Raw genomic sequence first — 14751 nt, 5'->3', positions numbered from 1 at the left:
TCTGCCAATTTGGCTGTTGTGAAGAGAATCCGATACGATATTTTTCTCCCCAATTTCGTCACATTCAATTGGTTGTCTTGTCCCATTGATGCAACTCCCGTACGGACTCGGGAGAGGCGAAGGTCGTGCATCCTCTAAAACACAACCCCGCCAAGCCACACTGCTTCTTGACACACTGCACGCTTAACCCGGAAGCCAGGTGCACCAATGTGTCGGAGGAAACACTGTACACCTGGTGACCGTTGTCAGCGTGCACGCTAGAGCGCGATGGGACAAGGGCATCCCGGCCGGCCAAACACTCCCCTAACCCGGACGACGCTGGGCCAATTGTGCTTCGCCTCATGGGTCTCCCAGGCGGGACCTGCTGCGACACAGCCCTGTATCGAACCAGGATCTGTAGTAACGCAGATAGCACTGCGATGCAGTGCCTTAGATCGCTGAAGCACTCGCAATAGGATGTTACAGAGAAAAATATGTCGGCAGGGTGGGAAACATTTATTTGATTGTTTTCGTACCTATAACCCCCTCTGAATTTTTTTTTTACTAAACTAAATAGACAAAATAATTGTGCCAAAAGAGAGTGCCAAAATGAACACTGTTATATAAACACACTGAAGAACAACACTGTCTCCGGACTGGGGTTAGGCAGAATAATATACCATGAATTGTCAATACAACACTGTGTGTGTGTGTGTGTGTGTGTGTGTGTGTGTGAGACGCACACGTACAAACTAGTACTTACAGTGACAGAGCCGAGTGTGTGTAGCAGGCTGGAGGTGTAGCAGAGAGTCTGGGATTCTCCCCTCAGCACTCCCACCAGGTGTCTCCACACACACCGCAGCATCTCCTGCACACACACAGTTACGCTACATCACATTTACACCCACTACTGGAAAAAAAGATAAACAAGTCATAGTTGACTAAATTTTACGTTTGTCAGACATTATAAGAACGCAAAACTGGTCTGATGTTGAAAGGAGTGCCCAACCCTCAACATTGCTTGTGTAGATCGCAATCCGAAAAGAATGGTGAAGATTAAACGCAGGAAGACTGTCATTACACTCCTCAATCAAAAAACCTGCTGAAATTCCAAAGCCTATGAACACTATTGACATATTGAAATCCATAATGTCTTCAAAAAGTCAAGACTTGCTGCTAAGGCGATTGAGTCGAGCTGCTACCATAGTATGGGAGGACAGACTGCAGAATTACAGACTGCAGGGTTAGATGAAGCACATGAAATAGCCTTTATGCTCGGTTGCAGTCAGTAGCATCTATTCTACAGCATATATTCTACTAGCTATATACTAATGGTGGGAAAAGTGGGAAAATAAATAATCTCAAGAACACCTCAAACTTTCCCAAAAGGTTTTGGAACCTCAATGCGAGTAAAACACAGCATTGGTAGACGTCCTTTAGATGTCTTGAGTCTGACCGTACACTCTCAGATGCTTCCTTTCCTTAACTCCTTTCCTTAACTCCTTTCCTCATGAAATCATATTGCGCCCACCAATTAGGTCCTTTTCAGATTAGTGTTCATCAAGTAAGGCACTTGAGGAAAGGAGGGTGTTTTGAGAGTAAAAGGAGACAGCTAGAGGGGCTGATTTCCCCATCATGCATTACAAGCAGGCTCAGGGTAGGGGCCAATCCAGAACCAAGCTCAAGCCCTTCCCCTTCTAGCGGGGAGGGTGCTGGGGGTTAGTTCATGACTGGGCCAATATGTCAGTAGCGCAGCAGGGGTTGGTGGGGACTGGGGTTCGTGGGTGTCGAAGCGTTACGTGATCAGGTGAAGAAATGGTATGATGACAAATTACCAAAACAAGATTAGTCAAATTTGCCCTCCCATCAGGGAAGATCTGATTGGCTGACAAATAGAACTGATAAAAAGATATCGTCATGCCAGATGAAGAAAATCAACAAAATAAGAGAAACAATGCAAAACTAAATACATGATTGTAGTACTAAACTCGAACAACAAAAGGAAATACGTGAGGGCGTGAGCTGCGTACAGGGTTTCATGGTGGGCGGTGCAGTGGCGAGAGCGGGCAGCGTGAGGACAGGGGGAGGGCGAGGGAGCTGAGAGTTGAGAGTTTATACCTGGGAGGACACCACTTCAGTATAGCTGCTTAGAGTGTCCTCAGAGAACTTAGCAAGCTGGGGTGAGAGAAGAGGCTAGTTAAACCACACAGGAGCCTCTCTGTCTCTCACATGGCACGCAAGTGTGTGTACGCGCGTGTCTCACCAGGCCAGTAGGAGAAGCTCTGCTGGACTCAGCCAGGACACTAGCCTCTCCATAGGCATTGACCAGCACCCACATGACAGGAAACAGCAGGGGAAGGATGGGCAGCACTCCCATCAGCTGGAATACACAAAACACTTACTACAATAAGGAGAATCTACTATATCTTATTGCACATTGTAGTGGAAATTTCCTGTATTACCAAATCACAAGAGAGCAAACCACACACAAGACAGAGTTATCATAAAGTCCATCTTTAATTATATGAGCTCCATCACAACCCTGTGACTCTCAGATCAACTCAGTGTCTATAAATGAATTCTCTGAGAGTCCTTACACATTGCAACTGAGATCCTTTATAGCAAAGACACACATTTGCCAGACAGCAAATTATCGTTCAGCTTTGGTCTCCTAAACTATGTTCTTATCTCGCTCTTGGTACCACTCAGAAACAAAAACACTACCTCTTCCAATGGCATATATCAAATACACCCCCTCCTGGACAAGATCACAGAGAGACAGTGACTGGCACACAGACATTGTGGAGCCAAGAGATAATTGGTTCCCCCTCAACCATCCCTTCACATGGTTTAAAAGATCTGTTTACACATGACACATTCACAGATAAGACTAACCAGACCTCTCCCCTCTCTGGGCCCACGTAACTTTGCCCACATAAGCATGCTATAAAATGAATAAAACATCTTATTTATAAATGTTAACTAAATAATTCTGATTCTGCCAGGACAACATCATCTCTGGATGAGATTCTGTCCCCACAGGTTAAGCCTACCCTGACATATCATGTATGAAAAATAAGGAGAAGAGGCACGACCAAGAAAATGTGTCGAGTCTCCATACCTGCAGCTGGATGAAGTTGAAGCGCCCAGGAGTGAGGCCGGGGGCGCCGCAGAAATACCGCACCGTATTCACGACCAAGAACGCCACCTATAGGAGGAGAGGCGTGACATATGAGGGACCGCATCCAGTAGATATAAAGAATTAACTGTGCATCTGTGCGCGTGTGTGTACGCTTGTGTCTCACCAGTACTATAGGGCAGGCGAACTTGGCCATGATCGACTGCACGGTGAACCTCTCATTATCCAGGGCTGTGATTGGTCGAGACAGAGCCAGGTCAAGACTGTTCCTGTGCAGTACAGAGTGGAATTCAGCCAGGGGTGTCAGTCATTTTATAAAACTTTATGGGACAGTTTACTGGACCCATGCAGATCAAGCCTAATCCTGGAGAGAAAAGCATGTTTAGTTCAAGCGTAGGCTTAATCTGGGTATGGGAGACTGCTTAAAAAGTGACCATTTCAGGCTTCCCTCGACTCTAGTTCCATGATTTGCGCAAACTTTATACTTGAGTTCAATTTTTGGACCTTCTCCAATAAGAATAAACTTCATTTGTATAGCACTTCTCAATGTAAATAACAAAATGCTTCACATCATAAAATAACCAAATAAAAGCACTAACAAAGAAACAAAGACGGGAGAAAGGAGAAGAAAGATGGCTCCTCCTCCTCCGCAAAACTAGCTAGTGGTGAACTGTTACCTCAAACTCGTTCACCTCACCAGTCAAGTCAGACGGTCCAGCCTCAAAGGTGGACTTGAGGGGAAGCATTACCAACCTGACGCTGTCGAGGATAGGGGTGCGGACCACCCTGAAGAGGCGGTGCTGCTGGGGGCTCTGGGGAACCCTCTTCTGGTCCCCCCGGGGGGAGGGAGGAGGGGAGAGAGGTGGGAAAAGGTCACCTGGCTCCAGAACTATATGCTCATCATCCTAGAGAAAGGAGATGTAGAGGACACAGGGAGTGAATACAGGTGAGAGACATACACATATCTCATCCTTGATTTTGTATTTATTATGATCCCCATTTCCTGGGATCCAGCTAAATTAAGGCAGTTATACAATTTTTTTTAAACATTAGAATACATTTCACAACACATTGTGTTCCCTCATGCCACTACTCTACTACCACATACAGTGCCTTGCGAAAGTATTCGGCCCCCTTGAACTTTGCGACCTTTTGCCACATTTCAGGCTTCAAACATAAAGATATAAAACTATATTTTTTTGTGAAGAATCAACAACAAGTGGGACACAATCATGAAGTGGAACGACATTTATTGGATATTTCAAACTTTTTTAACAAATCAAAAACTGAAAAATTGGGCGTGCAAAATTATTCAGCCCCCTTAAGTTAATACTTTGTAGCGCCACCTTTTGCTGCGATTACAGCTGTAAGTCGCTTGGGGTATGTCTCTATCAGTTTTGCACATCGAGAGACTGACATTTTTTCCCATTCCTCCTTGCAAAACAGCTCGAGCTCAGTGAGGTTGGATGGAGAGCATTTGTGAACAGCAGTTTTCAGTTCTTTCCACAGATTCTCGATTGGATTCAGGTCTGGACTTTGACTTGGCCATTCTAACACCTGGATATGTTTATTTTTGAACCATTCCATTGTAGATTTTGCTTTATGTTTTGGATCATTGTCTTGTTGGAAGACAAATCTCCGTCCCAGTCTCAGGTCTTTTGCAGACTCCATCAGGTTTTCTTCAAGAATGGTCCTGTATTTTGCTCCATCCATCTTCCCATCAATTTTAACCATCTTCCCTGTCCCTGCAGAAGAAAAGCAGGCCCAAACCATGATGCTGCCGCCACCATGTTTGACAGTGGGGATGGTGTGTTCAGCTGTGTTGCTTTTACGCCAAACATAATGTTTTGCATTGTTGCCAAAAAGTTCAATTTTGGTTTCATCTGACCAGAGCACCTTCTTCAACATGTTTGGTGTGTCTCCCAGGTGGCTTGTGGCAAACTTTAAACAACACTTTTTATGGATATCTTTAAGAAATGGCTTTCTTCTTGCCACTATTCCATAAAAGGCCAGATTTGTGCAATATACGACTGATTGTTGTCCTATGGACAGAGTCTCCCACCTCAGCTGTAGATCTCTGCAGTTCATCCAGAGTGATCATGGGCCTCTTGGCTGCATCTCTGATCAGTCTTCTCCTTGTATGAGCTGAAAGTTTAGAGGGACGGCCAGGTCTTGGTAGATTTGCAGTGGTCTGATACTCCTTCCATTTCAATATTATCGCTTGCACAGTGCTCCTTGGGATGTTTAAAGCTTGGGAAATCTTTTTGTATCCAAATCCGGCTTTAAACTTCTTCACAACAGTATCTCGGACCTGCCTGGTGTGTTCCTTGTTCTTCATGATGCTCTCTGCGCTTTTAACGGCCCTCTGAGACTATCACAGTGCAGGTGCATTTATACGGAGACTTGATTACACACAGGTGGATTGTATTTATCATCATTAGTCATTTAGGTCAACATTGGATCATTCAGAGATCCTCACTGAACTTCTGGAGAGAGTTTGCTGCACTGAAAGTAAAGGGGCTGAATAATTTTGCACGCCCAATTTTTCAGTTTTTGATTTGTTAAAAAAGTTTGAAATATCCAATAAATGTCGTTCCACTTCATGATTGTGTCCCACTTGTTGTTGATTCTTCACAAAAAAATACAGTTTTATATCTTTATGTTTGAAGCCTGAAATGTGGCAAAAGGTCGCAAAGTTCAAGGGGGCCGAATACTTTCGCAAGGCACTGTATCTATAATACAAAATCCATGTGTACGTGTGTGTATAGTGCGTATGTTATCATGTGTAGGCAGTCATTGTAAATAAGAATTTGATCTGAACTCACTTGCCTAGTTAAATAAAGGTTATATTAAAATGTGTGTGTATGCATGTGTCTGTGCGTCACAGTCCCCACTGTTCCATAAGGTGTATTTTGATTTGTTTTAAAAAAAAATCTAATTTTACTGCTTGCATGAGTTATCTGACGTGGGATAGAGTTCCATGTAGTCATGGCTCTATGTAGTACTGTGCTGGACTTAGGGATTGTGAAGAGACCTCTGGTGGCATGTCTTGTGTGGTATGCATGGGAGTCCGAGCTGTGTGCTAGTTTAAAAACAGACAGCTCGGTGCATTCAGCTTGTCAATCAATACCTTTCACAAAATACAAGTAGTGATGAAGTCAATCTCTCTTCTACTCCCGAGCCAGGAGAAGAAAACAAATGACTGATGTCTGAGGAAAGCAAAGCCCTCCTCTCCCGGTCTAAGTGCTATGATGTCTCTCTCTACCCATCCTCTCCTCCCTCCATCCCTCTTTTTCCACCCTCTTCACCCCTCTCGTTGTACCTTGATGCCTCTGAGGGAAGCGAAGGCCTCCTTTCCTGGCCGTAGTGCTATGACGTCTCCCTCCACCAGTAGGGACACAGGCAGGTTGACCAGCTTGGAGTCGCGGTAGGCCCAGTGGAGCGACCAGGAGGGGGAGGAGGGGGTGTACAGGTCAGGGTAGAGGGAGGGAGACCACCTCACCCCATTACCCAAATCTGCCCATCCCGACAGGTAGTCTGGAGGAGGGAGAGAGTGCAGAGGGTAAAAGATCGGATCACAAAACAAAAATGGTGGAAACTTGCCAACCTCAAGTAAAGTAGTGTTTATTTCACGATGTTTTCCCTCCAACTGTCCTAATGTCAACTATTCTCCTCTATATCTCCTCCCTCCATCCCAATCTCTGCTCTTCCGCTCACCGTTGAGCTGATTGATGATGCTGTTGAGCCGGTGCACCATCTCAGTCCTCCTCAGCCTCTGCTGTCGACCAATCAGCATGAAGCTCAGCGTGAAGAGCAGGAGGAGGGCTGCAGCGTTCACCAACTCGATCCCAGAACTAGAGAGAGGGGAGGAGGAGCGAGGTGTCAAAATTGACATATTTCACTGACTGTTTTGTCTTCCTGGGTTTCACAACCTTAGTTCACCTTGAAGTATCTCTGACAGGAATATTTGGGTAGCCGTGACAGAGGAGCCGTCTAACTAATAAACACTAAGGCCGGCAGAATAGCCCTATATTCGTGTAACCGACCGGTTATGGATGAAGAGCATCATGAAAATAAAATAACCGTAAAAAAAAAAAAAAATGAAACGAACAGCTGACTGAAGACCAGACCGCCAGGAATTCGTGAGGTTGAGGTCTGTTTCTGCAGTAACATGGACTCTTAACGTGAAACTGTTGCTCCTTGCTGAACTTTGTTTTACTGCGTGTTGTAGCCTTGTAGTCTTCGGTTGCCTAGGCCAGTGTTTCCCCAACTCTGGTCCTCGGGGACCCTAAAATAGTACATTTTTATGTTGTGGACAAGCACACCGGATTCTACTTGTCAACTAATCATCAAACCCTTGACAAGTTGAATCGGGTGTTTTTGTCCGGTGCTTACAATGTGTGTGTACGAGGAACTCGAGGAACGGAGTTGGGAAACACTGTCCTAGGCAATGCCCCTCTCCCTTTGGCAGCAGCACACATAGAAAAGAATGAATAAAACAGGCTTGGAAGCTCTAACCCTGGCAATTTGACACAATGGCTGCCTGGTATTATGATGCAATAACTTCCATGGGAATGTAGAATGTTCATTCAAGTGATAACCGAAGTAATGCAATGGAATGTACTTTTTGTATATACAGTTGAATCAACAAGTCACAGCACATATTGAGGTGCATCGCATTAACACACTTCTTGCTATTACTTCCTGCTTCGCTCTCGTGGGTTCACTCGGCAATGGCCACCAGTCCACCCATTATGCCACAACGGACTTGAATGGGGACGCCGGTTCTATTCCTATGGCAGCACAAGCAATCAGGGGCGGAAGAGGAGAAAATGTGTCTTAAAAAAAACAGTAACACTTTCCTTGACACCCAGCGTCATAATGATCATACAGCTGACATAACCAGTAATATGGTCATAACACATAACACACTGGCATATATTGTGTTATTTTATGGCTGGTTATGAAACCTACATAAGAGTGTGAAAACCCACAAAGCAAGGCAAAACACTCCATTACACCATAAACATACTGTTGACAGGTATGCCATGTTAAATATATACGTTTATCATATTACATTTTCATTGTAATTGCACACACATTGATGTCAGACATGCACCTACCCCCAATGCTCTGTTGCTGATGACTGGGATGAATGCAGGAGCAGATATCAGGAGCGGGACAAAGACACCCTCTTTTTTGACTGACGGCTGACATAAGGGCATGTACGTGATAGTAATCTAAGCCAGATTGGCCTATGATGGTTATAATGCTTCTTAACAGGGTCATAAAGTGTATTTTCTACAAGTTATTTCAAAATATGATTACAAAAAAAACATGACTAAAGAATTCATTACAACAAAGGATGTAAGAAAAAAAAACATTCAAATGAAAGGAAACTGCTTGGCAGGGAAAAAACTCATTTGAATAAATGCGGGTTTTTGACAATTGTGTGTGTGTGTCATAACCAGACATAAAATAACACAATATGCCGCAACAGATGTAAATACAGTGCATTCGAAAGGTATTCAGACCCCTTCACCTTCTCCACATTTTGTTACATTACAGTCTTATTCTAAAATGGATGAAATCAATAATTTCCCTCAATCTATACACAAAGTGTATATGACAGAGTGAAATCAGGTTCAAAATGTGTTTTTTTTTTCAAATGTATTAAAAATAAACAGAAATACCTTATTTACATAAGTCTTCAGACCCTATTGCTATGAGACTCGACATTGAGCTCAGGTGCATCCTGTTTCCATTGATCATCTTGAGATGTTTCTACAACTTGATTGGAGTCCACCCGTAGTAAATTCAATTGATTGGACATGATTTGGAAAGACACACACCTGTCTATATAAGGTCCCACAGTTGACAGTGCATATCAGAGCTAAGACCAAGCAATGAGGTCGAAGGAATTGTCCGCAGGGCTCCGAGACAGGATTGTGTAGAGGCAAAGATCTGGGGAAGGGTAAGAAAAAATGGCCAGACAGAAGCCACTCCACAGTAAAACGCATGACAGCCCGCTTGGAGTTTGCCAAAAAGCACCTTAAGGCCTCTGACCATGAGAAATAAGATTCTCTGGTCTGATGAAACCAAGAATGAACTCTTTGGCCTGAATGACAAGAGTCACATCTGGAGGAAACCAGGCACCGCTAATCACCTGACCAATACCATCACTACAGTGAAGCATGGTGGTGGCAGCATGATGCTGTGGGGATATTTTTCAGCGAAAGGGACTGGGAGACCAGTCAGGATCGAGGGAAAGATGAACGGAGCAAAGTACAGAGAGATCCTTGATGAAAACCTGCTCCAGAGCACTCATGACCTCAGACTGGGGCGAAGGTTCACCTTAAAACAGGACAACGACCCTAAGCACAAAGCCAAGACAACTCAGGAGTGACTTCGGGAGAAGTCTCTGAATGTCCTTGAGTGGACCAGCCAGAGCCCAGACTTGAACCCGATCTAACATCTCTGGAGAGACCTGAAAATAGCTGTGCAGCAACTCTCCCCATCCAACCTGACACAGCTTGAGAGGATCTGCAGAAAAGAATGGGAGAAACTCTGCAAATACAGGTGTGCCAAGTTTCTAGCGTCATACCCAAGAAGACCCGAGGCTGTAATCGCTGCCAAAGGTGCTTCAACAAAGTACTGAGTAAAGGGTCTGATTGCTTACGTTTTACATAAGATTTCCCAAAACAATTTCTTGCTTTGTCATTATGTGTTATTGTTTGTAGATTGATGGGGGGGGGGGACAATTTAATCAATTTTAGAATAAGGCTGTAATGTAAGAAAATGTGGAAAAAGTCAAGGTCTGAATACTTTCCGAATGCACTGTATCTGGGTCATGACAGTGTTATGACAAGTTATGTCAGCTGTTAGGACATTACGACATGGTTATGATCGTGTTATGACACTGGGTGTCATGTAAAGTGTTATTACGGTGACCGCAGCCATTTGGATGGCCAATAACTATGACTGTCAGAGCCCTAATTCACACAAGCACACAGTTACACACCTGCCGTGTGGCTGGTCGCCGTAACAACAGAGAAGTCCCAACACCACCAGCAGTGTAAGGGCAGCTCCTGGCCAATGGAGACAGGAGTGTCGGTTGCCATGGTGAAGGAAGCTCTTCACCCACTGCTCCTATAACAACATCAACAAACAAAACACGTGTTTGACACATCTCAATACGCGTGTGTCCGTTTTTGGTTATACTATCCTTGTGGGGACCAGAAGTCCTCACAAGGATAATAAAACAAGGAACATTCAGACAAGTGGGGACATTTCGCCGGTCCCCACAAGGAAAAAGGCTACTTCAGTTTCAGGGGTTAGGTTTACAATTAGGGTTAGGTTTAGGGGTTTGTGGTTAAGGAAAATATGATTTTGAATGGGAATCAAATTGTTTGATCCCCTCAAGGACAGAAAAACAAACGTGTGTGTGTGTGTGTGGTGCGCATGCATCTGTCCGTGTGTCAGTGTGTGTGTGAGGTGGTACCTACCTGTGCAGTCGGTTGTTTCCCACGGCCTGTGGTCTGGTGCTGGTCAAGCAGGGTGGTGAGCTGGTCCCTCAGTGTCCCCAGAGCCTGACCAGTGGACAAGCCAAGGGTCCCCACCCCCTCCTCCTGAAAACCCACAGGAACAGACGCACACACACAGACAACAAAAAAAAAATACCTATTTTGAAATCACATTACAGTCAAGAAAGATTCAAACATTTCAAAAGGCCACAGATTCATGGACACTGGAGACACAAAGCACCTTCTCCATATAGCCAGGCGGCCCATGACAGCTGACACAGCAGTACCCTGCTAGCTGCATTGCCTTGGTCTTACGCACAGGCGTACAGACACGCACAACCACAACAATCAATATAAACAGATGTGCATAATCAACCATTATCCTAAGTTCACATTTGTTGCCCCGAGTTTCGGCGCTTCTGTTATATGGTTCTAATAAGCAAAACTCATTCTTGTTTGTTAAACCGTTAATAGGCTCGACTGAATTCGACTATCACCAAGGAGCTAAACTCACTGCTGCCAATAGGATTGTATGGCTTTGTGATTTTAATCAGCGTAATACAGCAGAGACGATGTGATGTACGGTTCATGATTCATCTTTGCACAACGGAAGTGACGCAAACTGCAGAGAAACAACCATATCTAACATGTCAGTGGGAACCCAATCTTTTCCCACACAACTTCATCTCAGCGCTGGTGTTAAGCTCTACATCCCACACAGCTATAAATAACTCACAATTTTCCAGAGTAAAGGAAGCCTGCAGAAAATCCTCCAGACATGGATAAACACACAAACGCACCCTGCGCATAACCCTGTTTTAAGCAGAGCACCGACAACAACACGCCCGCCAGCAAATTGACCTGGATTAACCAAACACACACACAGACACGTTTCCCCTCATTTCTCTTCCCCACCCATCAGCTCTACGGACCTTTCATCCCCATTCGGACTTCTTACTTACTGTCCCCCTCTTCCGGAACCAAGCTCTCAGCTCCAGGTCCAGGACCATGATACAGTTGTTCCTTTTCTTTCTCACTTTCTCTTACTGTTGTCTGCTCTGTGAACCTGTCGTCGATCGACTAAAAAGAGTAATATTGTATCCAGGTGTGAAAAGTGTGTGTGAGAGGAGAGGACAGAAAAGACCTGCAGGGAAGGAGAGCGTCTGATGACCGGAGAGAAAGGGCACCCAGGGGACTAGTCAGTCTGACGTTAGAGCCTGGGTGACACTGCCTCAGCATCCTAATGCCTCCCTAGCCTGTCTCATCTGGCTCTTTTCTCTGTCTCGCCCAGCCCTAGCCCATCCCAACACAGAGTGCCGGCTGGACTGTTCTGGCTGAACGTCCCTCTTTCTGTGCAGTGGCTGGCTCCATGATACTGCTGATACAGGAGAGTGACCAAGCCGAGTCTGCCAACAGAGAGAATGAGAGAGAGAGAGAGAGAGAGAGAGAGAAGGGGAGAGCGAGAGAAACTGGCCTCACTGAACCCTGGCCCCAGGTCCAGAGGAAAAGACAGATGAATAGAGAGAGAGAGGGGAGGCAGATGAAAGCTGAAAGAACAGAAGACATAAAAAGAGTGCACGGGCAGCAAGAGGAAAAAGGAGATGCAAAAGAGAGAGAGAGGGGGGAGAGAGAGAGAAACTGGCCCATCCAGGGTTGTGCTTTGTTCCCTTCCAGCCAACACAGCACATAATTCAACACTGCAGCAGTGGAGGGATGGAGGGAGAGAAACGAGACAGACAGAGAGACGTCAGTGAACCTTGGTTCTGGTCCATAGGGGTGAAGAGAGTAGAACAGTGAATACACCCACAGAAAAACTAGAATCAAACACAGTCAGAGTACATAGAACATACAGTTGTGGCCAAATATATTGCACCCTTGCACTTTTGACGAACGTATAGAAATTGTGAGAACAATAGTAGGACCAAAGCATAGTATACATTGTTTAAGGAATATATCAGTGAATACCACCTCTTCCAGGGTTATATAGGAGACACTATATCTCTCTCTGTACTCAGCCAGGGGGCAGAAGAACCATGCCTAAACCAATTTAGGATGGGATGAAACGCTAGTGCCAAGAAATACAATTTAAAGTTTAGTACGGCTAGTCCTACATCTTTTCCGCTTTGCAAGTTTGTTCATTTTATAGGGCTCGATTACCTTGCCATGTGTACTGAACAAAAATTGAAAAAGCAAACCCGCTACAGTTTGAATGTTTTTACTTAGTTACAGTTCATATGGGGAAATCAGTCAATTGAAATCAATTAATTAGGCCCTAATCTATTGATTTCACACGACTGGGAATATAGATATGCATCTGTTGGTCACAAATAATTTTAAAAAAAATGGGCCTCTGGATCTCGTCACAGTATTTCGGTACATTCAAATTGCCATCGATAAAATGCAATTGTGTTCGTTGCTTATGCCTTCCCATACCATAACCCCACCATGTGGCACTCGGTTCACAATGTTGACATCAGCAAACCACTCGCCCACATGACGCCATTTCATGGTCTGCTGTTGGGAGGCCAGTTGGCATTTGTGTGTCACAAAACTGCACATTTTAGAGTGGCCCTTAATTGCACCTGTGTAATGATCATGCTGTTTAATCAGCTTCTTGATATGCCACACCTGTCAGGTGGATGGATTATCTTGTCAAAGGAGAAATGCTCACCAACAGGGATGTAAACTAATTTGTGCACAAAATGAGAGAAATAAGCGTTTTGTGCGTTTGGAACATTTCAGGGATCTTTTATATCAGCTCGTGAAAACATGTGATCAGCACTTTACATGTTGCGTTTATATTTTTGTTCAGTGTACATTTTGAAATCGCACTATTTTATTCCAATAGCCAGAAGGTGAAAACAAACAAAAAATGTATTTGCCAAGGCAATAAAGACCTGGAGAATAAACCCTCCTCCTCACAGCTGCCCATGTCCCTTAATGTTGATTATGTGGTGGCTACTGACAAGGAGCACATGGCTGAGCTCTTTAAAATCACCACTTCATTAAGTCAGGATTCCTATTTGACTCAGCCATGCCTCCTTGCCCGTCCAACATTTCCTCATCTACCAGCCCTTCTAATGCAACTAGCCCTGATGCTCCTCCCTCTTTTTACCACTTCCCTGCAGGTGGTCACCGAGTCCGAGGTGATAAAGGAGCTCCTTAAACTTGACCCCAAAAAACATCTGGGTGAGATGGTTTAGACCCTTTCTTCTTTAAGGTTGCTGCCCCTATCATCGACAAGCCTGTCTCCGACCTTTTTAACCTGTCTCTCCTCTCTTGGGAGGTTTCCATTGCTTGGAAGGCAGCCACTGTGCATCCTTTATTGAAAGGGGAGATCAAGCTGATCCAAACTGTTATAGGCCAATTTCTATTTTGCCATGTTAATCAAAAGTGTTGGAAAAATATGTCAAGAATCATCTGACTGGCTTTCTTGACATCTATAGTATTCTCTCTGGTATGTAATCTGGTTCCCGCTCAGGTTATGGATGTGTAACTGTAACCTTAAAAGGTCCTAAATGATGCCACCATGGCCCTTGGTTCTAAGCAATGTTGTGCTGCTATTTTTATTGACTTGGCCAAAGCTTTTGATACGGTAGACCATTCCATTCTTGTGGGCCGGCTAAGGAGTATTGGTGTCTCTGAGGTGTCTTTGGTCTGGTTTTCTAATTACCTCTCTCAAAGAGTGCAGTGTATAAAGTCAGAACATCTGCTGTCTCAGCCACTGCCTGTCACCAAGGGAGCACCCCAAGGCTTGATCCTAGGTCCCACGCAATTCTCAATTTACATCAACAACATAGCTCAAGCAGTAGGAAGCTCTCTGGTCCATTTATATGCAGATGATACAGGCTTATACTCAGCTGTTGTATATGGTGCATGTGACAAATAAGTATGATTTGATAGGCTCATATGTCACATTAGATCATTAGAAACTGATTCGGGAGAATGTTTTGTGCCTATTTGAATGTAAAGTGTACTATTTTGCTTTAGGTTATAAGCTAGCCAGGCATTAATTAGGTTGTAATCAGAAAGTATAATGTTGGAGAGCTTTGATTGCCTGTGTATAGTACTTGGCCTTATTAGATTTGTCCAGAATGACATTTATTTATT

The 14751-nt window shown here is 44.4% G+C and overlaps 1 protein-coding gene across 9 annotated transcripts in view; it reads right to left on the bottom strand.

The window, feature by feature from the left end:
• LOC110498931 (transmembrane protein 94) overlaps window positions 1–14751 on the bottom strand; it is a 40286-nt gene that overhangs the window by 22287 nt on the left and 3248 nt on the right. For 4 of the 9 annotated variants that reach the window (XM_021575657.3, XM_021575659.3, XM_021575658.3 and 1 more), the window contains exons 3-12: window positions 10624–10746; window positions 10140–10267; window positions 6836–6972; window positions 6441–6655; window positions 3872–4023; window positions 3285–3387; window positions 3101–3187; window positions 2243–2359; window positions 2098–2154; window positions 743–847 (exon numbers count right to left, since the gene is read on the bottom strand). In XM_021575657.3, coding sequence (XP_021431332.1) covers window positions 743–847; window positions 2098–2154; window positions 2243–2359; window positions 3101–3187; window positions 3285–3387; window positions 3872–4023; window positions 6441–6655; window positions 6836–6972; window positions 10140–10267; window positions 10624–10746 — 1224 coding nt within the window. Of the gene's footprint in view, window positions 1–742; window positions 848–2097; window positions 2155–2242; window positions 2360–3100; window positions 3188–3284; window positions 3388–3871; window positions 4024–6440; window positions 6656–6835; window positions 6973–10139; window positions 10268–10623; window positions 10747–11603; window positions 11667–14751 lie in introns of those variants that run through there. The other 5 variants (XM_090212309.1, XM_090212310.1, XM_090212312.1 and 2 more) reach the window with 2 other exon arrangements.

The sequence above is a fragment of the Oncorhynchus mykiss genome, chromosome 20 (assembly GCF_057628025.1).
Source record: "Oncorhynchus mykiss isolate SJ-2025 chromosome 20, ASM5762802v1, whole genome shotgun sequence".
Lineage (NCBI taxonomy): Eukaryota > Metazoa > Chordata > Actinopteri > Salmoniformes > Salmonidae > Oncorhynchus > Oncorhynchus mykiss.
Note: the sequence above shows the minus strand (reverse complement) of the source record. Positions and strands in the feature narration are given on the sequence as shown.